Below are 24787 nucleotides of genomic sequence, written 5' to 3' on the forward strand. Positions count from 1 at the left end.
TTAATAAAATTCATGCCCTAAATCGAAATTCCACTTCCAACAGTCACTAGAATTCAACTTTCTCTCTCAAATGCAATAAATTTCATTAAGAACGGTTCAGGGGTTATTTCAGAAAAAAAGGTTCTTGCGTTTTGCATTTATTTGAATAGGCGGCGTCGGAGTTGGACCCGAGCTAAAGATTCCTCTTATAGAATACGCAGGCGAGAGCTTGCGCGGACAAGATAGGCGCAGAAAAAAAGAAAAAGAAAAAAATAATCGCCAATGAGACTATAATGCTTTCGCATTCCCACACGTAAACAGCCTGAAGGGTTTCTGCCGAATTTTTCTTGTTCTCGATGTACGAACATCGAACAGAAGAAATAAATTGCTCGGTTTTTCAACGCATGTTCATAACATGGCGATGACAATTACCCGAGCTTTTTACGGGTCAAATACTGCGTTTCTGTCGTTGTTGTACCTGAAATGCGCCATGAAGATCGATTAGGCTGAAAACTGTGAAATCATTTATTCCATAATGCCAAGAAGGGGTGAGGCGTGCAGACACAGACACAAGAGGGGTGGACAACACGAACGCCGACAATCAACTGAAGGAAGCACTGAGGCGGAAAAAGAAGGAAGACACAAAACTTATCTGCGCATGCTCTTGAAAGGTAGCACCACGTGTCAATCGGGTGTACGTGCTGATCTACGTGAGAGGTAACTGTTAAGGCATTCGATATCTTTCTTATGTAAGTTAATGGAAGGCTGACTCACGCGCGCATTCCACCGTTATTGGTATGCCATGCCTCGACCATAAGACACGTATTTTCGTTCCTATGCGTGTACAATATCGCGCATTCATCTAGCTCAGGCGTGCAAGTTCCAATCTTGGCAATCTTGGCAATGTACGGAAAGATCAGAAGGTGATCCACCGGTTAACCACCTTGTATGTTGTTTTATGTTGGTGATCGCTGTGTCTGAAGGGGCAAGGTTCTGACTGGTGTTGTATAAATCGCGGGTTGCTTTTTTCGTCGCTATGATAGATTGGATTTTTTACAAGTACTGCTCTAGGAGTGCACATGTAACCGGCAAACGGATACCTCAGGAGAGCACCTGGGAGACCTCGTAGGAGACCTTATAGTAAAGCAGGCGGCGCAGGATCTCCAGGGCACCCCAAAGGCTAGCGGGGGGATCAAAGCTGGTACCAGGGCGGCACGTGGGCTGGGGCCGCGGAGGTCGAAGCGTGTCAGGGGGTGTCCGCATAAAAAATTGGCTGTCCGCGATAGGGGACAGCCGACCTTATACACGCCTGGCACGCGCAGGCCTCGGCGAGCCCCAACCCACGAACCAGTCCGGGTTCTAGCTTTGGTGACCCTGTTGCCGCTTTGGTTTCCTGGAGGCGCCGTCAATAATGCGAAAAAAAATGACACGTTGTTGCAATTAGTGAAAAACACGATTGAATAAATATAATTACGTCCAGCCGCCCACTTGTGACGCTATGTTCAACACTTTCGATGGGGGCGACATGCGAAAACACCCGTGTGCTTAGATTTAGGTGCACGTTAAAGAACCCCAGGTGGTCAAAATTTCCGGAGTCCTCCACTACGGCGTGCCTCATAATCAGAAAGTGGTTTTGGCACGTAAAACCCCAAATATTATTATTATGTTCAACACTACCACGCCCCGCAACTTCTGCAACACCAGTCAGAACTTTGCCTCTGAAGGTACGTCGGGCAGAATTTCTCGCTCCTGCGGCCCTCAGTCATCGTCACCGGCGGCCTTTCAGCCATTTGCGTTCAACCACGGTTGCTAAGGCGCTCTGCCTTCTAGATATTCAATATATGCGGCGCGGGCCGCATATATTGGTCGTTACTGCTCCCACAGAAACATCTGTGGTGTTATTGACAATGTACATCGCCGTAACGCGCGAGAAAGCTACGATCCGCCACGACTTAGCCCGCTGCTTCACCTACTTTATCGCACCGGCAGCCAGCGTCTGAGGGTAAACAAACTTGACTCCACTCCGCAATGCCGGCGCGCCTAGGGACACACGCCTACAACACGTGCTGAGAAACTTCCTTCGTAGTACCTAGGCAGGGTCATATATTCAAGAAGCAAAAGCCCCCAGATTTTGTCTCTCGCGCCCGCTCTTACTGGCGCCTGCGCACCAACGACTGGCGATCCCTCAAATGAACGTCTCGTGCGCGATCGCACGAGACGCGATGGATGAGGAGGAGGAGAGAGACAGTGAGAAAAATTTAGCGTCGCTGAGTGGATTACCGATCAGGTCGCCACAGTCCAGGCCGCCTCTGTCAGCGTGCTTGACGGCGGTTGAGATGTACGCTGCCAGGTATTCATGTTCCTGATATGGAGTCAGCCACCCGAAGTTCGGTCGTAGGGATAAAGAGGTGGGATAATGAAGTCTAGGAGGGGGCGGGTGGCATATCCACAAGACGTGATTGGTGTTCGGCCGGTCGCCAAAGTGTATGCAGGGAGGGGGATCTTCTGCGAGACCGTGGAGCAGTCTGGAAGGAGATGAGGAGGAGATGCGCAGCTTTGGCGCGGAACCGTGCTCCCGCGAGCGCTGCAGAAGATAGCGCCAACCTTTCTCACCACGAACCACTTCTCGTGCGTCGGACGCGCTGTCGCAGGTTGGCGAAATAAATGGCGAACGGAGGCGCGGTTTTCGATTTAATTTCGTTTTCTTCTTATTATTTTGTAAAAATCGTTTTGAACGATCGTTAGACGCCTCCATCGAATCTGTGTCACTCGCAATTTCATGAAGGGGACGGAAGTCGCCTTGTCAAACGCGGAAACGTTCATTTGGCTCTACACAAAAGCCTGTTCCGGGCTGTGCATTCATTCAACGTTGCGGCACCAGGTGCGCAGCAGTTGTTCCCGTAGGAAGCTTCACTGGACGGCGTCACTTCAAAAATAAACTACAAGCATGTGTACTTTTAGTGTTTAGACCTTTACGAACACTGCGTGTAGAGGCGAAACGCGCCAAAGTGGTGAATGGGTGGCCTTGAAAGCAAAAGCAATTTGCTTTTACTACCATGGCGTAGAAAATACCCGACTCATCCCAAACAATACCGTACATACCACGAAAACATCCTATTTCCAAGCATTCCCCCATTCCCGGGCCTTATTTCCTGCACTTTAAGAGCACCACAATTACACGGGCGACTGAGCGTTTCGAAAACAACTTGGCCTCAGCCGACCCGATGGTTAACTAAGTACACAGAGGTGCACGGCCACACCACAGGCTCCCAGTCAGACCATGCTGGACGCTCGGAGAATGCCTCCTACTCGCGCTCAAGACAAATGCGTGGCTGCAAAGACCGTTTTCAGTCGTTCAGAAGGCAGAATTTTCGATTTAGAAGTTGCTAGTTTTTCAGCTCCTCAGCGTTATCATTTGCGCGTTCTGCCGGAGCAATTAGCAACGCACTTCCGTGTTATCCCTCCTGCCAATCGCTCGTCGCGTTTTCGAAAAGCGTGAGTACCTAAAGAAGGTATATGTTGTTGCGAGGCCACAAAAAGCGTCACAAACTTGTCCCACTGAGATTCGGTATGCGCCGAACTAACTTTGTCAACACGGCCGAACTGCTTTTCGCTAACTGCCTCACAACGCCAGGCGCGGCGGGCGTGCCTCAAAAGTATTCGAAAAGGTAATGAAATTACAATAATGTTTGGGATCAGAGAAATCGTCAAGAACTTGACCCAGTAAGATTCAGTACACGCGAAACTAACTGCGTCTCACGGCCGCGAGCTGCTTTTCGCCCACTGCGTCACATAGCAAGCGTGCCTCAAAACTACCGACATAAGTTATCATCATCATCATCATCAGCCTGGTTACGCCCACTGCAGGGCAAAGGCCTCTCCCATATTTCTCCAACAACCTCGGTCATGTACTAATTGTGGCCATGCCGTCCCTGCAAACTTCTTAATCTCATCCGCCCACCTAACTTTCTGCCGTCCCCGGCTACGCTTCCCTTCCCTTGGAATCCAGTCCGTAACCCTTAGTGACCATCGGTTATCTTCCCTCCTCATTACATGTCCTGCCCATGCCCATTTCTTTTTCTTGATTTCAACTAAGATGTCATTAACTCGCGTTTGTTCCCTCACCCAATCTGCTCTTTTCTTATCCCTTAACGTTACACCTATCATTCTTCTTTCCATAGCTCGTTGCGTCGTCCTCAATTTGAGTAGAACCCTTTTCGTAAGCCTCCAGGTTTCTGCCCCGTAGGTGAGTACTGGTAAGACACAGCTATTATACACTTTTCTCTTGAGGGATAATGGCAACCTGCTGTTCATGATCTGAGAATGCCTGCCAAACGCACCCCAGCCCATTCTTATTCTTCTGATTATTTCTGTCTCATGATCCGGATCCGCAGTCACTACCTGCCCTAAGTAGATGTATTCCCTTACGACTTCCAGTGCCTCGCTGCCTATTGTAAACTGCTGTTCTCTTCCGAGACTGTTAAACATTACTTTAGTTTTCTGCAGATTAATTTTTAGGCCCACTCTTCTGCTTTGCCTCTCCAGGTCAGTGAGCATGCATTGCAGTTGGTCCCCTGAGTTACTAAGCAAGGCAATATCATCAGCGAATCGCAAGTTACTAAGGTATTCTCCATTAACTTTTATCCCCATTTCTTCCCAATCCAGGTCTCTGAATACCTCCTGTAAACACGCTGTGAATAGCATTGGAGAGATCGTATCTCCCTGCCTGACGCCTTTCTTTATTGGGATTTTGTTGCTTTCTTTATGGAGGACTATGGTGGCTGTGGAGCCGCTATAGATATTTTTCAGTGTTTTTACATATGGCTCGTCTACACCCTGATTCCGTAATGCCTCCATGACTGCTGAGGTTTCGACAGAATCAAATGCTTTCTCGTAATCAATGAAAGCTATATATAAGGGTTGGTTATATTCCGCACATTTCTCTATCACCTGATTGATAGTGTGAATATGATCTATTGTTGAGTAGCCTTTACGGAATCCTGCCTGGTCCTTTGCTTGACAGAAGTCTAAGGTGTTCCTGATTCTATTTGCGATTACCTTAGTAAATAGTTTGTAGGCAACGGACAGTAAGCTGATTGGTCTATAATTTTTCAAGTCTTTGGCGTCCCCTTTCTTATGGATTAGGATTATGTTAGCATTTTTCCAAGATTCGGGTACGGTCGAAGTCATGAGGCATTGCGTATACAGGGTGGCCAGTTTCTCTAGAACAATCTGCCCACCATCCTTCAACAAATCTGCTGTTACCTGATCCTCCCCAGCTGCCTTCCCCCTTTGCATATCTCCCAAGGCTTTCTTTACTTCTTCCGGCGTTACCTGTGGGATTTCGAATTCCTCTAGACTATTTTCTCTTCCATTATCGTCGTGGGTGGCACTGGTACTGTACAAATCTCTATAGAACTCCTCAGCCACTTGTACTATCTCATCCATATTAGTAATGATATTGCCGGCTTTGTCTCTTAACGCATACATCTGATTCTTGCCAATTCCTAGTTTCTTCTTCACTGTTTTTAGGCTTACTCCGTTCCTGAGAGCATGTTAAATTCTATCCATATTATACTTCCTTATGTCAGCTGTCTTACGCTTGTTGATTAACTTCGAAAGTTCTGCCAGTTCTATTCTAGCTGTAGGGTTAGAGGCTTTCATACATTGGCGTTTCTTGATCAGATCTTTCGTCTCCTGCGATAGTTTACTGGTATCCTGCCTAACGGAGTTACCACCGACTTCCATGGCACACTCCTTAATGATGTCCACAAGATTGTCGTTCATTGCTTCAACACTAAGGTCCTCTTCCTGAATTAAAGCCGAATACCTGTTCTGTAGCTTGATCTGGAATTGCTCTATTTTCCCTCTTACCGCTAACTCATTGATTGGCTTCTTATGTACCAGTTTCTTCCGTTCCCTTCTCAGGTCTAGGCTAATTCGAGTTCTTACCATCCTGTGGTCACTGCAGCGCACCTTGCCGAGCACGTCCACATCTTTTATGATGCCAGGGTTCGCGCAGAGTATGAAGTCTATTTCATTTCTAGTCTCACCATTCGGGCTCCTCCACGTCCACTTTCGGCTATCCCGTTTGCGGAAGAAGGTATTCAATATCCTCATATTATTCTGTTCCGCAAACTCTACCAATAACTCCCCCCTGATATTCCTAGTGCCTATGCCATATTCCCCCACTGCCTTGTCTCCAGCCTGCTTTTTGCCTACCTTGGCATTAAAGTCACCCATTAGTATAGTGTATTTAGTCTTCACTCTACCCATCGCCGATTCCACGTCTTCATAGAAGCTTTCGACTTCCTGGTCATCATGACTGGAGGTAGGGGCGTAGACCTGTACAATCTTCATTTTGTACCTCTTATTAAGTTTCACAACAAGACCTGCCACCCTCTCGTTAATGCTATAGAATTCCTGTATGTTACCAGCTATATTCTTATTAATCAGGAATCCGACGCCTGTTCCCTTCTCTCTTCTAAGCCCCGGTAGCACAGGACGTGCCCGCTTTTTAGCACTGTATATGCTTCTTTTGGTCTCCTAACTTCGCTGAGCCCTATTATAACCCATTTACTGCCCTCTAATTCCTCCAATAGCACTGCTAGACTCGCCTCACTAGATAACGTTCTAGCGTTAAACGTTGCCAGGTTCATATTCCAATGGCGGCCTGTCCGGAGCCAGTGATTCTTAGCACCCTCTGCAGCGTCGCAGGTCTGACCGCCGCCGTGGTCAGTTGCTTCGCAGCTGCTGGGGACTGAGGGCCGGGGTTTGATTGTGTTGTTCATATAGGAGGTTGTGGCCAAGTACTGCACCAGGGGTGGCCAATCCTGCTCTGGTGAGGGAGTGCGTTACCGGTTCTGGTCACCAGGATCAGGCCACACTCCAGGCCTGTCTATGCAATTTTATCAACACGCGGATTTTTTTTCTTTTTTTTAATCCGGTGGAAAATTGCCGCCACCGGGATTCGAACCACGGACCTCTTGCACGCGAGGCGGGTGTTCTACCTCTACGCCACCGCTGCAACTCATATATAAGTTATAGATATAAGGTATATATGTTATAAGTTATAACATGTTATAACTTATATATGTTATATGTTATAAGTTATGTTATATATATAAGTTATATATAAGTTATATATTTTTTTTCTTCTGGTGCTGCAGTTTTTCTCTACTTAAATTATTTTCGTGCATCAGTAACAGGCAAAGACGTTTGTGCTGACCCCTGAAGTCTCCTACTCTGCTGGGAGATCCTCCCCGCGGAGCTTGCCATGGAAGATATGGTCTTGGACGCGTTTGGCGGTCAGCATAGACCGCCCGTGGCTCGGAAGCGGCTCAGTTCGGCAGTAGGATCCGACGCTACTTATTCCGAGCTTTCTGACTCAAGATCGGAAGATTCGCATGCTTTCATACCTGTCAAGCACTGCCGTCCAAGACGGACGTCTCCGGCATCGTCCTCAAGTGAAGGGACTATCCTATACAGCCCCATCAAGACTACGACAGTAGCTTTGATGCGCGTCGACGCGGTGGTAAGCCTGAATGCTATATCTCGACAGAAACTTAATGATTTCTTCTTCAAACTTTCCCCTGGACTAATCCGACAGGTTCGCGTGAACCCCTGGAAAAATGTCATTGCTGTTGACTCAACTGATGACAAAATGGTGCAAACTCTACTGGGTTTATCTGAAATCTGTGGGGTCCACACGCGTCCCTACATACAACAGGGTACACACATATCATCTGGTGTCGTATCTGACGTGAACTTGGATCTCAAAGACGACGTTTTTAAGAACATGATCGTTTGCACGCCACCATACAAAATAATTAACGCTCGAAGGCTGGGCTCGTCAAAGCGTATCAAGATACTTTTCGCCTCTGGAAAGCTGCCTAGTCATATAAAGGCTGGAATTGTGCGCTATCCTGTTCGGCCTTTCGTACCACGGCCTTTGCAATCTCATAAGTGTTTTAAGATTGGTCATGTTCAGGGCTTTTGCACCAGAGATCTGGTCTGTGCCAAATGCGGTGGGAATCACCATGTAGATTCCTGTGAAAGTCAGGCATGCATGTCGGTGCCCTAACTGTAATGCTGACCATTTGGTAACGGATAAAGGATGTCCCTCATTGAAGAATGAACTAAAGGCACTAAAAGAGAAAGCCAGAAAGAAGGCAGCAGGAGATGAAAGCTCCCGTCGCCGCAGTGCTGCCTCAGCGCCTGGAAAAGCAGCGCGTTCAAAGAGTGACAAAGACGCAACTCATCGGAAAGTAGGGGGGGGGGGGGGGGGGCGGACCTTCTGGATGTGAGACGCATCGTGGCCAGCGCTTCCATCGAAACCATCGGAACGAGTATCTACAAAAACTTCCACCACAGTGGAAAGCACTGCAAACACAGTACCTAAACCGGTATCAGCCAACGACGATGTGCAGCTTGTCAATATTCTGAAGATGCTTGTCAACGTCGTCAGATCTCTAATCGCCGGTCGCCAGACACCAGCAGCGTCAGCAGCAGAACAACTTTTGGAGGCCCTCGTTCCTGTTATCAACGGCCTTCACTAGATATTTTACCGGAAACAATTCTAAGCGTTGTCAGCAGCCTCGCCCCTTTGTGCTGCAATGGAATGTGTGGTCGATGCGACCACGGCACGCTGATCTAGTTCTTCGACTCATCGCTATGAAGACTCCACCAGACGTTATAGCGCTTCAGGAAACTGACGAAAGGAAGGACGAATATCGATTGCCAGGCTTCGTGGGTGTCCACAGTGGCACTCGATGCGCGGAACCAGCTTGTGGCTCTTTCCAGTGTGTGGACGCGGCGCATGCGCGCAATGCTTCAAAAGCATCAGTGTACGTTCTTGCTGGCTTGGATTTCGCGGTTATTGACACAGACGGCGTCTGTGACTATGAATTTGACTGTGCAGCTGTGAGACTCAGATGTGTGTGGGCGACGGCGGCAAGCATATACAACAGGCCGACGCGTTCTTTCGATACCTCGCTACTTGAGTGCTTAGTGTCTCGGTGTGGTGCATCGTTTGTGTTATGTTTCAATGCCCACCATCCACGATGGTGCAGCCGTCCCCAAGACAATCGTGGGGCAGAGATTAACGAGATCATTATCAAGAACGATCTGCAAATACTGAATGACGGTTCACCTACATTTACAGGTAGGGGAAAGGAGCATTCCACTATAGACCTCGCGATATCAACGAGATATGTATGCTTAGCCTCGTCATGTGAACCCGACCCGTGGGGCTCAGATCACCTACCCATTTGGTTAACGCCAACACATACTGCGGGTCACCAGGATGTCATTTACAAAATGACTAACTAGGACAAGTTCCGACAGCTGATTTCAGAGGCACCATCTCAAGACAGCCTATTTAAACTTATGAGTGAGTGCTTCTGAAAAGCTATAGTACAACGACGACGGAGTATCGGCAAACCAAACCCCGACCTAAAGCTTTTGCGGCTCCGCGAATGTCGACGGCGCGCTTATAGACGGGCACAGCGCTCTAAACGACGCACCGACTGGACTACATATAATCGCATTGATGCAGCCATACGGCGGCATACAAAACAGCTTCGCCGCAAGAGCTGGGAAGCTTTGTGTAGTTCGTTGCATACTGGAAGTGGTTTTGGAAATGTATGGCGCATACTGAAGGCTCTCCGCACTCCTGAAATCTGCAAGAATCCTACGGCTGCATTCAGCATAGCGACTGCCCAGTCACCAAAAGTAATAGCGGAGGCATTTGCAGACATTTTCGTCTCTCCTGCATCCAGTGACACCACATTTAGCGACCTTCCTTGTTTGACAACTCACAGCACCATAACCGCTTCCTACGATCCAGCCTGCCAGATGGACGAGGTAGATTTCACTCTTGAGGATCTGCTACAAGCGCTGAGCCTCTCCAAACGCCGCACTGCTCCAGGCGAAGATGGTGTCTTATCAAACATTACGGAACGTTGATAAGAGTTTTCATGACCATATATTGGACGAGTATAATGAAGAATGGATAACCAGTGTAATCCCTGCTAAATGGAAATCGTCCGTCGTAATACCAATTTTAAAGCCCGGGCGTCCTACAAGGCACCTCAAGTAGTACCGGCCAATATCCCTAACTTCATATGTCATCAAGTTAATGGAGGGAATGGTCTTGCTTCGCTTAGATGTCAGGCTAGAGGCGCTGAATTTTTTCTTTCATGTCATGAGTGGCTTTCATCGACGCCGTTAAGCTCTGGACACCATATCAGACCTTGTCTCAGCGCTCGAATTTGCTAAAAGAAACAAGCATTCCGCCTACATGCTCTTCCTAGACATACAGCAAGCTTTCGATTTAGTTCCGCATAAGGCGAATATTTTCGTTCTTGCAACCGCGGGAATTTCGGGTCGTCTGCACCACGTTGTGCATAATTTTCTTTCGGAGCGCCGGATAAAAGTGCGTGTCGGAGGAGTAACTAGTGAGTACCGAAATGTGAAGTGCAGTGTTCCACAGGGCAGCGTATTATCGCCGCTGTTGTTTAACGCGGTACTCGCCGCGCTTCCAAGTCGTTTGCCTCGAGACACTGACTTCCCTGTGAGCATAACTGTATACGCAGATGACATTGCTCTGTAGATAAGCGGCCCTTCGCACCTTGGTCCGCGGCTTCGTGCAAGCTTGCAAAGAGCTCTCAACGCTACTTCGGAGTACTAGGGTGAAGTTGGCCTGCTCATATCACCTGCTAAGTCGGCTGCAGTATAGCCTATCACCCTAAACAACGCGCTCGTCGAACAATGAGCCGACTGCATCTTGGCGAAACGCCTACAAACTGGGTGTGACAGCACCGTTATTAGGTGTTAATTGTGGATGACCGCATCTCTTGGCGTCCTGCTGTTAAATCTGTACGACGCAAATCGCACTCCCTCCTGAAGTATGTGGCCGCCTTGACTGTTAGAGGTGCTGGCTGCGACCAAACAACGGCTCTCCAGGTGTACCAGTCATATGTACCCTCAAGCGTAATTTACGCATTACCAGTTTTGAGTATACCACTTAGTTTGATGGCCTAACTGGATCGATATCATCGCGTTGCCCTTCGACTAATGCTTGGATTACCTCGTGAGGCGCAATCCATTGCATTACTCACTGAAGCGCATCAGTTGCCCTTGAGGCTGCAAGCAGACCAGAGAGCTCTGTATCATATTGAGCGTCTGCACCGCGCATCGAATGGTCAATCGCTCCTTGATCGTCTCATTCACCGCCCGTTATCTCGCTAGGGAAAAATGGCGGTATTATTTATGAATATCACTACCATTTCTGAACATGTTGCTTCAGATACGTCTCCGCCTCCAAAAGATATCACGAAACACGTATTCCCCATTTAGCTCACAATCCCTGGCATGCACAAAAAGTCTGATATGTCTGTTTCGGCAATATTCCGATTGGCTCAGTCTCACATGTTCGAAAAGTTTATATATTATCTTCTAGTATTCACAGATGCATCTGTACACAACGACGGTCGAGGCACCTCTGCAGCTTTTTTCTGCCCTTCAACTCAAGTACTGCGTATCTTTCAAATACTCACTCACTCACCTCATCCTACTTCGTCAACAACTGCGGAACTAGCAGCGATTAATGTTGCACTGAAATACGTGCAAGAGGAGTTAACTACATCGAAGGTTGTGATCTTTACGGACTCCCGTGCTGCCCTTAGCTGGTTACGACGCAGTGAGATTGATTGTCCAATTGTGTGCAGCATTACTGGCTCTGTGAGCAAAATTACATCACGTGGGGCATCTCTCGTTGCTCAATGGATACCTTCACACGTAGTAATCGCCGCAAATGAAGAGGCTGGTCGGCTCGCTTCAAGTTGCGCTCATAACAACTGTGACTGCCCAGAAATTTTGTGCAAGCTCGATGACGCTCGTCTGCTGATTCGTCGCCACCTACTCAAGCAGCATCCAGACCAGCGCGTCGCAAATGGAACGTTCCCGCGCCGTGTTCGCGGTCGAGGCTTGGCTCGTCGCACTAGAGCGCAACTACTCAAGCTGAGGGTTGGTTGCGTGAACGTGCACGAACGTTTATGCAGACAAGGATGTGTGGCAAGTTCATCGTGTACGTCTTGTGGCTGCTGCGAGGAACTTCAGCACCTTATATTTGAGTGTACCGCTTTCATTGCGCAGCGCATGTGGCTAGTGAGAAACTATCATCTCCTTGGCCTGCGGTGTGCGACACTCGAGGAATGTTTATACCTCAGTGGTTGTGCGTCTAAATGTGATCAGGCCAATCGCGCCCTACTTACCTTTCTAGAGTTAACTAACTTAGGTTCACGTCTGCAGCGTGAACATTCAACATTCTTTAGAAGCGTGACCTTCAGTGGCCGGCCCTACTGTGTGTGATCTGTACTGTGTTCTACTTTAGTCTTTAGATTTGTCCTGTTGCTCTTCCTTTCCTCTTTCCTCCCCTCCTTCCTATCTTCCATTTCTGTGTTGCTGTCACCTCCGTTCAGAAGAGTACGCAGGCGTTGTGCCCCTTCCGGTGGCAGTTGCCAGCCTGCTCCTCGTTTTCCCTTTCCTGTTAACTGTGTATATGTGTTCAAAACAAATAATAATAATAATACCTATAATAATGTTGGGGCTCGCAGAAAACGTCTCGAACATCTCCCAGTACGAGTCATTTACTCAAATTAACTGCTCCAGGACGGCCGAGCAGTTTTTCGCAAACTGCATCACGAGTCTCGATTCCGTGCAGTCAAGCCAAAATTGCTTGAAATGCGTCGCAGGCTGTCAGACGAAGTTTCTCAGGTTGCCGTAGCCCAGTAGTGCAGCGGTGCTGTGTTGAAGTGCAGAAGGAACCCAAGAATACGCTGGGAGCCAAACCAGGCTATACATAAACAAAAAAGAAATGAAGAGAGAGACGGTTCGCCGAGCGCACAACAGGCGAACGTAACATGAGCAGCCGGCCCCGCTCGCTTCGGTGGCGTGTCTGGCCAGTCTGGCACCTGGCGCATGCATCTGGCGCGTGTCGCGTGCCGTTAGCTTATTGGCAGGTAACGCAAAAGAATAAAATGGGTCGCTAAGTCTAACTTCATTTATGCGAAGAGCTATTTAGTTTAAGCGGGAAAGAATAAAATTAAAAGCAAAGACACTGTCTGTTAACTTCACTTCGAACTCTCTTTACCGATGCTGGCGGCAGCTAACGGAAGCTTTAATACTAGAGTGACGTATTTCCTGCTGCCAGTTTTCACCGAGTGTCCCTTCTTGTTGGTTGTTCTTTCCCTGTGGTCCGGAGTGGCAGCAGGCGCGCACTATGCAGCGGGAGATGCGGCTCGCAGCCGTCGAAGCAGCCGGCGGCGCACCGCTGTGCGCCCGCAAGCCGTCGACCTGCAACGAAGTGGCGAGTGCGGGTGCTGGCCGCCCACCGCGAAGGGAGGAGCTCTTCTGCATCGAGTCTGGTGTTCAGGTAGGATGTGCTGTAAACCCCGTGCAAGCGATATTGCGCGCGACGGAGATGGCTGTCGCGTTCGCTCGTCGCTTACAAGTCGCACCCCATGCATGCGGGCGACGACTTTGAGCGACGTCTTCTGGATGTTGCCGGCATGAGGGAAGCAAACACGCGCCGAAACTGGCGTGACACGTGCTTTAATGATTGAAGTTGATGGGCTTTACTGTAAAGAGCAGCATAAAAAAAAGTTTCTGAAGGTCTTGCAATAGGGTCTTATTCTTGCATGCATCAAAATTTAGTCGTTTGCTCATTCCGTGCAGCAGTCGATAGCACTTGACTGATGTACTACACCCAGTTCCGGCTTCGCGCTATTGGCTAGTCGCTCATAGCACTTCCGGGCAACGAGTGACAAATTCTAGCTTTCCAGAACGGAGCGACCGAGCGACAAGAACGAGTGACCTGTTCGTGCGACGGCCCGTTTCGTCGCTCAAAGCCGTCGCGCACAAAATCGCTCTCGCTGGGTTTCGGTTCGAAACGGGCGTTTGAAATGAAGGCTGTGGCTTTGACTGCAAGCACGAATTAAGAGGAAGCTTTCGCTCCGGCCCCGGGGACTCATATCTGAATACATAGGGAAGGATAAACAATTTTACTCGGCAACCACTGCATCAAATTTGATTAGGCTTCTCGCATTTAAATGAAAACTTAAAATATAGTGACTGTTGGCAGTAGATTTTTTTATTAGGTCAGCAATATTAATGAGAAAATGTTGAAAATCACAAATTTTCAGAAAAAATTATGAAGCTTTCAGCTCTGTAACTCGGCAATAAGAAAGGATATCACAATTCCTTAAATTGCATCTGATAGTACATCTGAAGCGGACGAAATTGATGTTATACATGGCTATTGAATAGACTACTAAACTGTGAGCGCAGCTTTTGCGATACCCTAGTAAACAATGCATCAAATTTACTTCATATAATAATTCATTCATCAGATTTGTTCGCTTGACTCTCTAACCGATGCCGTTTACAGAACTGCGATATCTGTTGTTGTTGCAGAGCTACAAATTTGTAAACTTTGTGCCTCTATTTTTTTCAAAATTACCATTTTTTCGAAAATTCCGTGTAAAAAATTGGTCTTATATCGAAATTCCGGTTCCAGTAGTCACTGGACTTAAGCTTTCTCTATGAAATGCAACAAATGCCTTTAAAATCGGCCCAGTGGTTATCTCAGAGAACCGTTTCTTCGTATTATATGTATCTTAATAAGCGGCATCACAAGCAAAAAAAAATAAAAAAGAGCTCGGCGCAAGATAGGGCCGACGCCCATGGCCGGTTAAATATATCCGACGGCCCGATCTCGGCCACATCTGGATCGGGCCGCGCTTGGTTTTTGCATTCATTCATTCATCATTGCAAATGGCCGGTCCGTTTGCCGACCACCGGCAGGCGGTCGGCAGACGGCACCGGGCCGACGTCATCACCGCGGGTTATATCAACACCACCTAGATAGCACAAGGCCTGTTCACTACGCTCCATGACGTCATGCTACTTGGCCCGAAATTTCTATTGCCAAGGCTGGCGTGACGAAAGCGGCGACGTCAAAGTCACTGTTGCTCACTCGAGAGCATCCCCATTAGATTCTGTGGCAGTCGGGCCAGGTAGCATGACGTCATGGATAGGAGTGCACACGCCTTGTGCTATCTAGGTGGTGTTGGTTATATCATCGTGGCCACGTTTGGCCGACACATGGGCCGGCGACTTCCGCACGACGGCAACATCACGGCTTGTCCGCATCCAGCATTCCATTGCCGGTATTCATGCTTAGTTTCTTTTTCTTTTTTCTTTCAGACACGTATACCGGGTGCTGCTTCTTATGAGCGTGAATTGCTGGACCAATTGGTTCATCTTAAAAGCGAAAAAAAAAGAACAGCGAAGACTAAGACGCAGGACCAGAACGAGGCACACACACACAGCCGCCGGACTTGCAACTGATTTACTGAAACATCGAACCTGTTTAAACGCTGCTTTTCCTGCGCAAACGCACATGCAGAAGAGACCATTCAGACACGTTGAAGATGTCAAAGAAACCTCGATAAAAAACGCCCCTCTTTCTCTGATAAGCACAGATGGGTCGCTTATGCAAGTCCGCTCGTTCATTTCGATATGAAACGCTTCAAGCGGTGGGCGCTCGTGCTTTGACTTCCCCCTGTCGATGACGCTAGTACGGTGAAACGACGGCATGCAGCAGCTACACTCTTTCGCGTGCTAAGCCAGGTTGCTCCCAGTGCCCGACCGTAGCGTGTAGACGCTTCCTCCTGGTCCTGCGTCTTGGTTATCGCAATTTTCTTTTCGCTTTGAGCTTCTTATGTAGATTTTTTTAAAGGCCCCTTGTCGCAGATACAGGGATATTCAGCTTCTTCAACTGGCTTACCTTAACTGCATGGTGGACACTACATTCTGGATAAGTCGCGAGTGCAGGAGCATTTTATCGAAATTATCGAGCTAATTATCTTTCTCATTAATAACTTTAGGGCATATTATATGGCTGAATTAGAGCCCGTCGACATGCAGCGCCCATTAAGTTGGAGCCAATTTTGTAACCGGAGCCAATTTCGAGATATAGGAAGTCAGTTAACGAAATCTGTTGGTGTCCTAATTATTTCCATCGCGCATTGCATATATTCGCATTGCAGCAAGAAAATAGCTGTGAAAAATAATTATGGGATTTTGCGTGCCAAAACAACGATCTGATAATGAGGCAAGTCGTAGTGGGGGAACTGCGGAATAAATTGGACCACGTGGGGTTCTTCAACGTGCCCCTAAATCGCCACCATCGAAATGCAGCCGCCGTGGCCGGGACTCGATCCCGGGACGTCGTGCTTAGCAGCCTAACACCATAGCCGAGGTAAATATACCTGGTAGCGAAGCTTCCTTAGGAGCCCATACGTTCAAAACATGGCCGTTCATCGGTGGTTCATGGGGCTTAGCGCCATGTGTATGTGGAGGGAACAGTTCCGGTGAAAAAAAAAGAAAAAAAAAGAACGTGACGCCATATTCGTTAAAAGCAAAAGGGTCGTCATCTTGTTCCCAAAGGCGCGAAATTTGTTTTGGCGGCCTGGCGTTACAGCTGCATATTCAAATGCCCCGTCATTCGACTTGATGGGCGTGTCGAGCTTTCAGCGCGAAAAGCGATGCTGGAAAAAATCAGCCCCGTATGGGTTTCCGAAATCGTGCCCCTGCACAGCACACATTATTTGGAGGCCGACGAAAGCCTTAGGTGTAGAGTGCCGGCCCTATTGTCCGGACGCCAAGCCTGTCGATCAGCGCAGTCCCACGAAGAGAACTAAAGTAAACAATTACCTGGCGGTCGTAACTCACTACCTTTTAATGAACAGGTTAAGGAACGATGAAGCTACCCGCGTCACCAAATTCAAACGTCGACAAGCAAAGCAGCACGACGTGCCAGGGGGCGGGGTGTGTGTGTGTGTGTGTGGGGGGGGGGGGGCGTATTGTAACAGGTCATCGTTACGAGCGCGCCTTTCTGCACACTTCAAGAGCTGCATTGTATTGCATGTGATAGCGGCATAGCCACTGGGAGGCGGCTCTCAAAAGTTCAGAGGTGACAGGCCAGCTCTGGGCCGTCCGGCAAGCCGAAGATGCCGCCCGAGTCCAAGGACTTCGAGCCGCCACCTGAGGCCACCAGAACAAAAAACTGCCGGACCATTCATTAATAAAGTTTCTTCTTCTTCGAGATAAGAAGTAGAACAGAAACAGGAAAACTTAGTAGATTAGTGGTTGGGTCAAACATACAATATGAATTCATCAATGACAGTCTTGTATAAGCACTTGGAAATGTCCTTCCCTCAGTTGCATGAGCCCATTCACCAGATAACTGTGCAGTCAGGTCACTTGACTGCTTGATCACTTGACTATTTCCGTCCGGGCATCTGAAATAAAGCACAATGTAAGTCATTGAAATGGGAGGTATATAACTAACCCGCTGTGGTTGCTCAGTGGCTATGGTGTTGGGCTGCTGAGCATGAGGTCGCGGGATTGAATCCCAGCCGCGGCGGCCACATTTTCGATGGGGGCGAAATGCGAAAACACCCGTGTACTGAGATTTAGGTGCACGTTAAAGAACCCCAGGTGCTCGAAATTTCCGGAGTCCTCCACTACGGCGTGCCTCATAATCAAAGTGGTTTTGGCATGTTAAACCCCATAATTTAATGCATATAACTATTAAAGCGAAGTCATTCGTCATCTTGCGCTGCCCCTTCAAGATGTTCAGCCAGTATCAACTCGCCCAAATGTCGATCCTTCTACGAAGCTTTCTACGTTTCACTGATTCGTCCACGAGTGCCGAAATCGCACTGCAGGAAAGCCAACTTACACATCCACGTGGAACACTACAGTTGCCATTCGCAGTACCCCGCCAGCGTCGACTGGCCGGCCGGTCAGTGCCTGATAACGGCGCGAAGCGACTAGCTCAGCAAGAGTAGCGCATGCGCACAAAGTTCACTGGAAGTGCAAGTTACCTCTGCTAGGCATGACACCAGCCCTGTCGCGATCAACTGAGCTTCCCTGCTTATCGGAGACAGCAAGTCCGCGTGAACACGGGCTCGTCTTAGGATCAGGAAAAAAAATCGAAGCCCTTTCTTAATGAGGGGTGGTTGAACGCCACGCTAGCCAAACGAACTGTAAATATCTGTATTGCACGGCAGACGAAGAGGCTGCCGTACGAGAACGTAAGCGCGAGCGCGATCGTGCCCGTACAAGTCCAATCCCGTGTATCGTCTACGGCATGCACAAGCCATGTGGGAGACGCTTGTGCAGTGGAGATGCCTACTAGTCTTGCGATCTTCAACTTGCATGTACATCAGACCGAACACGCCTCGAAGTGACGCGGAAACATTCCTGGCCGAAACGATGAAGACCTCGAAGCCACATAGTACGCCGATCCTCGTGTGCGCTGACTGTAACATCGATGTGGCGAAAGAGCACGGCAAATGGATTGAGTTTCATGCTAGATCGCTACTCGTTGAAACTGAAGACGCTACAGGACCCACAACGCGACACCGTTCCCGCACTGTTCTCACGTTGGCAAGCAGACTGCGTCATGTTACAATGGCAGAACCTCTGACCGTCTACCACAGCGATCACAAGGCAATACTCTGCAGGTGTACAGTCGGCCGTGAAAATGTGTGTGCATGTAACAAACGGCTCAATATATGCATAGCATCGAATAACTCTGCATTTTTTTGGTTTCGTTGCGTGGTCGTTGACCTTGGACTTCGACTTCGGTTCAGGTTGCATTGGGGGAAAGCTTCGCATTCAACCATCGCTCTTTACGAAAGAGGCATTCATTTTTATTGTTTGAGTGCTGAACATTGGACCAGATGCTTCGTTGCCCCTAAATAACCCTTTAAGCATTGTACTTGGAAACATGATCTGACAAATCCGTGATTTTTCGCGACAAACACTAAATAATCTCGCACATGCAGTCTGTGATTTAGCCTTCAAATAAGCATCGCAAAAAACTGACGTGAGCAGGGCAACATTCGCCTTTCTTCAAATTATTTTACGCGGGTCACCAGGACCGCATCGTATAATTGCATCGTGCGAATGGTATATATATTGTACGCTAGGGGCACTGTATGCACACATCGATGCTCCGTACACATCACAATGCATAGTACTTCCGCGACTTAATACGCTTCCACGACAAGCTTTGGCATGCGAACTCTCGGGCAGTAAATGCAGCTACAGATCCCATCAGGCGTCGCATTTAGGCCGCGCTGTTAACATGTCGATTTCAACAGATTGAAAAAGCGCAGACGAGCTCTTGAAACAAAGAAATGCAGCCGAAACGGTACTTGCAAACACTCCTGCCAAATCTACTCTACAAAAGATAGGCCCTAATAGCGTAAATAAGACGTGGGGCTTACGTGTAGATGTGGAGGTCTGTAGGCGGAGAAAATTCGCTCGCTTGAAATGCCCATTTCTCGCGAACAAGTGCAGCGCCATAGAAATTGTGCGAAGCTGCACCGGTCAAGCAGCCACGGAACGCTTTTTCCCACCAAAGGTCTCCCCCGGTCCCCCTCTTTCCCGTCCTGCCTGAAGCGGTGGATAGAAGAGAAAATAACTTAAACCGAAGAGAAAATAAATTCACCATCTATGCGCCCGCCTCTTGCGGGTTTCTTCATCGTGAATCCTGCTTGACTCGAGTGTCACAGATGGCTTAGGCGACCCGTTTTTTTCATTCTTCTGCTCCCCAACCCCCGCCTCCCAGGCGCTGCGCCGCATGTGCTTGGTCGTAGCAGGAATGGGTGCTTTTTCAACTACCACCACCACTTCTAGACGAAAAGTCTAAGCCGGCGGGAGGAGGGCACCCTGTATGATCGGCCAGCAGCGTCAGGCCAGCGTGAAGCCGACGTCTGCGGCCAGCCAAAACTTTCGCGCTCGGCATTATGCAACCCTACGCGCCTGGGCCAGCATTCGTGGCCAAGCCAGTGCCGGCGTGGTCGTCAACATAGGAGGGCCTTTTTAGCGGCCGAGGCCGCTCATGTCAACATGATCGGCTCCCAGCAACCTGCTCAGCATCGCCCTATGGTCGGCACTCGGCCAGTTTTGCTTGGGATTGGGGTTGGGCGCAAGCTAAAGCTTCCTTTCAACGAAATGCCCGACGAACCGAAGCCTGTGACGCTTTCTATCTGCAAGGCGTGCACCAGGACACGATGAAAAGTGGAACGACGAAGGGCTTGTCTTTCCCAGATGGAACCATACGTGCTCGAATCACATTTACAACCTATTGCATATTGTTCACTGAGTATCAGCGTGGCGTCTACCAGGGACTCAGTGTTTGAACAGCGGGTGATGCAGTACCAGATTGTGTGAAAGGTTTGTCTGAATTGGACAAATAGGCATTTTCGAGCATCGAATTCCTAAAAAAACAATTTTTATTTCAAGCATAGCAATAGCAAGGTTTGGTACTGCGCTTGAACCTCTCGGATGTTGTTCCAACTATACGCGGCGTGTGCCAAGATTTCTTGCACCCTTCAAACCTTTAGCACACCGTGTAGGGCTTGTAATTGTATCGCACAGGCGCCACTAAGCTGCCTGTAAAGACAGGTGCCAGTGCGGACATGCAACTTTTAGATTGTGAGCCCTAATGTTCACGCGCTGTGAATAAAATGTGTAGCTACTTTTCTTGTTGTACTGGCATTCTAAAAATCTTCTCGGGAATAATCCAATCAACAGAACAATACGTTTTATGAGAAATTGCTGCGGTTGAATATTTTAGCATTTACCTTGCATACAGGGTACGAATAAACGTACGGCACACTAGATCTAAATATATACAAAACATCATGGAAACGCTGATGGCAAAACTTTGCCTAGAGTGCCAATATAATTGCTATCACAATAAAAAGTTGGTTAACAATTGGAAGCGGTAGGTGAAACTCAGAGCCACCCTTCAGTAAATTCATATTTTTTATTGAACCGAAGTTTTTCTTTTTTCTAATATAATTGAGAGGCCGTGTGCAAGTATCGCAGGCAAGAAGTTTGAAATATGTAAGGTGCAAGCCGCAGTCCCATATTCATGTCTCGTAGTAAGGACATTTTGGAGCAGTAAATTGCTTACCTTGGCATAATATTTGACTTTGGTGTCCCTTTGAATAGCTGATGTGTGGTGTAAGCGCTCGTGTGTCCCCCTTCACTCTGTCCTGGTCAATTGTGCGCGCTAAATATTTTACTATGAGGTCTTACCAACTCGCCCAACTATCAGTGCTGCTGATGTCGCCTAACATAACTACTATGGTGATATTGCCTAAACGTAGCCAAATTTATAAATCTTTAAAGGAAAAAAAGAACTTGCGTAATTTACCCCATACAACTGAATGGAAACATTGAATTTAATTTCAGTTGCACATTTATTGATGACATCGTCATGAAAGCGGATTCTAGATTTAGGGTACATTCAATCGCCTCATAAGTACCCTTTGTTCAATTATGAGGTAACAACACACAATGTTCCTTTTCCACAATGTGCCTTGATGCATCGGCTCACATGCCGAGGTGGTCATAACAAAACTAGAACAGTTAAGTGGCATGTTTTGTTTTATTTATTGTTATTGATTGGCTTATTCCATATCTGCAGTTTCCCGTTTATGAAAGAAGGGGACCTGCAAATAACGTTTGACACTTAATAATCAGTATTGATACTAGGTAATGAGACATGATGGGAAACAGCTCTAAAAGCACAGACAGAAGGAAGAACACAGGGTGAGTGCTTACTGCCAGCGATTGCTTTGTTGTGCGTACACAAATATTTAGCTAGAAAAGGGAGGGGGAGTGGGGACGGAAACAAAGGGGGGATACCAACATACCTGTCGCGCATTGGGTTGAAGGTAAAACTAACAAACGTAATGATTAGTCAAGTAGATAGTACCTGTCTTCCTTGTCGGTGTGGACGAATGAAGGGGAGCTGACGCATAACGGGCCTTTGCGCACCATCGTGATGATTTAAAAATTTTACGTGCTCGATCGTTTCGATATCGGCGTAGAACTTCAATGTCTGCAAGTACCGGCTTGCACCCGCAATTAGTGCAGTGGATAGCGAGATTGCTCCCATTCTTGGGTGCGAGCCAGTACTTCAATACATTGAAGTTCTGCACCGATATCGAAACAATCGAGCACGTGAAATTTTTCAAACCTTCACGATGATGCGCAGAAGTCCGTTATGTGTCAGCTTTCCTTCACTCGTCCTCACCGACAAGAAATGCAGGTACTATCTACTTGACTAATCATTAAGTTTATGTTAGTTTTCATCGTCAGACCCATGCGCGACTGGTATGTTGACACCCCCCTTTTCCCTCCCCCATTTCCCCCTTCCTCTTGAAGCTATATATTTGTTCTCGCACAATAAAGCAATCATTGGCAGTCCGCGTTTGTCCCGTGTTCTTCGTTCTGTCCATGTTTTTAGCACTGTTTTTCTGCCATGAACGCACACCACGAGTTCGCGTTCACACCCTTTTAAGATAATCAAAATTTATGGGTTACATGAACTGTACATAGTAAATACGTGAAAAAGCGAACAATCTAGACAGATTTAATTATTATCCACATATCTTAGAAACAGTGTGAGACCGGACTGGAGCTAGCAAATGTTTTGGTGGGGAAACATAAGCCTTCAAGAGCTTTCTTTGGTGCTTTGCTAGTAGCATCTTGCAATGCAGGATACTAGTTCTTAATGTTCTTGTGCTGTATTTTTCTATGCAAATTGTTTTGGATGATCGTCACTTGTGCGCTTTTTTTGGCCACTCCTCTCTTAGTCCTGAGGAGACTCGTATTTGTAGTAAATATACTGTCATACTTGGACCTCGCAAGTCAAGAAAACTAGGCCATTGCCAATCCTGCAGGCTTGCGAGGTTTGCTTCAATAGTATGTACTAATCCTTATAACCAGTTTAGCCAAAGTGAAATTTTATTTTTATTTTAGCTTTGTTCCCAATTCATGTCCCCTCCAGATTTTCTATGTCTCCGGTGGAGGAGGAGTTGAGGAACCACCTGAGTCCACAGATCTCCATGTGTACCGCTTGCTGGGCAGACAGGATGCCATATTTGCTGATGATAAAGCCCCACTTCCGCGGCTACAAGTGGGCACATGGATTTACCCTTTGGTTCCGAAGCAGTTCCGGGTCCTGAGGTCAGGCTATGGAGCCTATCTCTTTCCCAACATTGATGCACCTTTGAAAGAATCTGGTAAGAAATTTCCAGCCAACCTTGCATGGTTTTCTAGTAGTACTCAGCGCACCTGCATCACCGGGACAGGTAAAGAATTTTTTAGTGCTGCAAAGATGTAACTTGACAATGGAGACCGCTTGGAAAATGTGTCAGCGTTCTTTTGGTTGTGCAGAGCTGGAGGAAGATTGAGTTGATTAAAGTTTCACATGGCTCCCTGTGGTCATCTGCTAATTAAATGTTAGCACAAGTTCATTCCGGGTGTGCTCTGTGGTAACTGTTTCTAGTGCAGTTTATCTTGTCTTGTATATGTTTTCTGTGTGTGTCTTCTGTTCCCCCCCCTCCCAATTTTTTTCTTTGCCCCAAAGGTTTATATTTATTGTTACATCGTAAAAATGAAACCTGTTAAAAAGCTTTTTGTCTGTTCATGCACATACTATCTTCATTCTGAAGTTACATGCTTGCAGCAATAAAAAATCCTTCCAGTATGGTGCAACTAGCCCTACATTCAGCCTTTGTTGACAGAGTGGTGCTGACTGGTGTACCAGATTTTCTAGTAGCCTTCAGCTTTTTATTGTCGTAAAAAGCTGCTTTTGGCCGCAGACTGTTGCAGCCACAAATTGCAGTTGCTTTGACAAAGGAAATACCATGGGACTTCTGGCTGTGCACCTGCACGACAGTGCTCTTACAAATAAGAAGGATGTTGATACGTTGTATCTCAATTTCGTTCTGCGGAAAAATACATATTGAAAGGCTATTATTTAACTGTTACTCCCACTACTGTTCATTTGCAATGGCAGAAAATGAAATGTCGTATAATTTCTGTCAACTGAACCAAATTTCATAAGCTTTCTTCCCGCCATGTACTTTTATCAATACTTCTTCAGGTATCGGCTGGATAAGCTTATAAGTTTTTGGCCAGTTTTGACTTGACCGAGTGTTGGATAATTGGGATGTAACATCAGGACATTGAATCATAAAATGCACATGAAAAACACTTATAAGAGGTTTCGTTTGAAAATTTTTCCAGCTATTAGATAGCTGTTTTGAGTTCATTTCTAGTTGCATCCACTGTTATACGTGTAGGAAAGCTTTACAGGTGCTTTGTTCATATACTTTCATTGGCAACTTCCTCTGCTCATGTTCAAGTATATGTACTTGAAAACCCACTCATGTGATAAACTATATCGGTGTGAGTCACACTGATATTTGTTGACACAGACTTCGCATCAATGAGTCTGTAGTAAATGTAGCCAACATTTATGTTAAAGTCCAAGTATCTTCATTGGTTGAAGCTGCGTACCTCTATCGTTGATAAATTATAATTATTTACACTATAACTTCTTTATGACTTCCATTTTTGTTGGAACAGACTATACAAGGGGCAGAGAGTGCATATAAAATTGTTTGCGTCCATTGGTTTCTGCGCAGGGGCTTTTGTTGGAGTCCTACTTCCTCCTGACCTGCCATACGAGATGATCTCGCTTTTTGAGTCTTTCATGGAAGAGCTGACTGCTATGAAGATTGAGGTCCTGACTGACCCAAGCATCCTTCCAGATTCTATGATGAGCCGGTTCCTTCGGTCTGCCTCCTTCAGCCAGCAGGTGTCTGAGAGCATGGTAGCAGGTGTGTGCCTCTGCCCACCTTAG

The 24787-nt window shown here is 47.4% G+C and overlaps 1 protein-coding gene across 1 annotated transcript in view; it reads left to right on the forward strand.

Annotated features, from left to right (window-relative positions):
• The first annotated feature begins 13193 nt into the window (after positions 1–13193).
• LOC139057634 (spartin-like) overlaps positions 13194–24787 on the forward strand; it is a 47478-nt gene continuing 35884 nt past the window's right edge. Inside the window, exons 1-3 of the mRNA XM_070536210.1 lie at positions 13194–13414; positions 22925–23159; positions 24570–24764. Of these exons, the coding sequence (XP_070392311.1) occupies positions 13262–13414; positions 22925–23159; positions 24570–24764 (583 nt within the window). The 5' untranslated portion in view covers positions 13194–13261. The remainder of the gene's footprint in view (positions 13415–22924; positions 23160–24569; positions 24765–24787) is intronic.

Source organism: Dermacentor albipictus, chromosome 3, assembly GCF_038994185.2.
Source record: "Dermacentor albipictus isolate Rhodes 1998 colony chromosome 3, USDA_Dalb.pri_finalv2, whole genome shotgun sequence".
NCBI lineage: Eukaryota > Metazoa > Arthropoda > Arachnida > Ixodida > Ixodidae > Dermacentor > Dermacentor albipictus.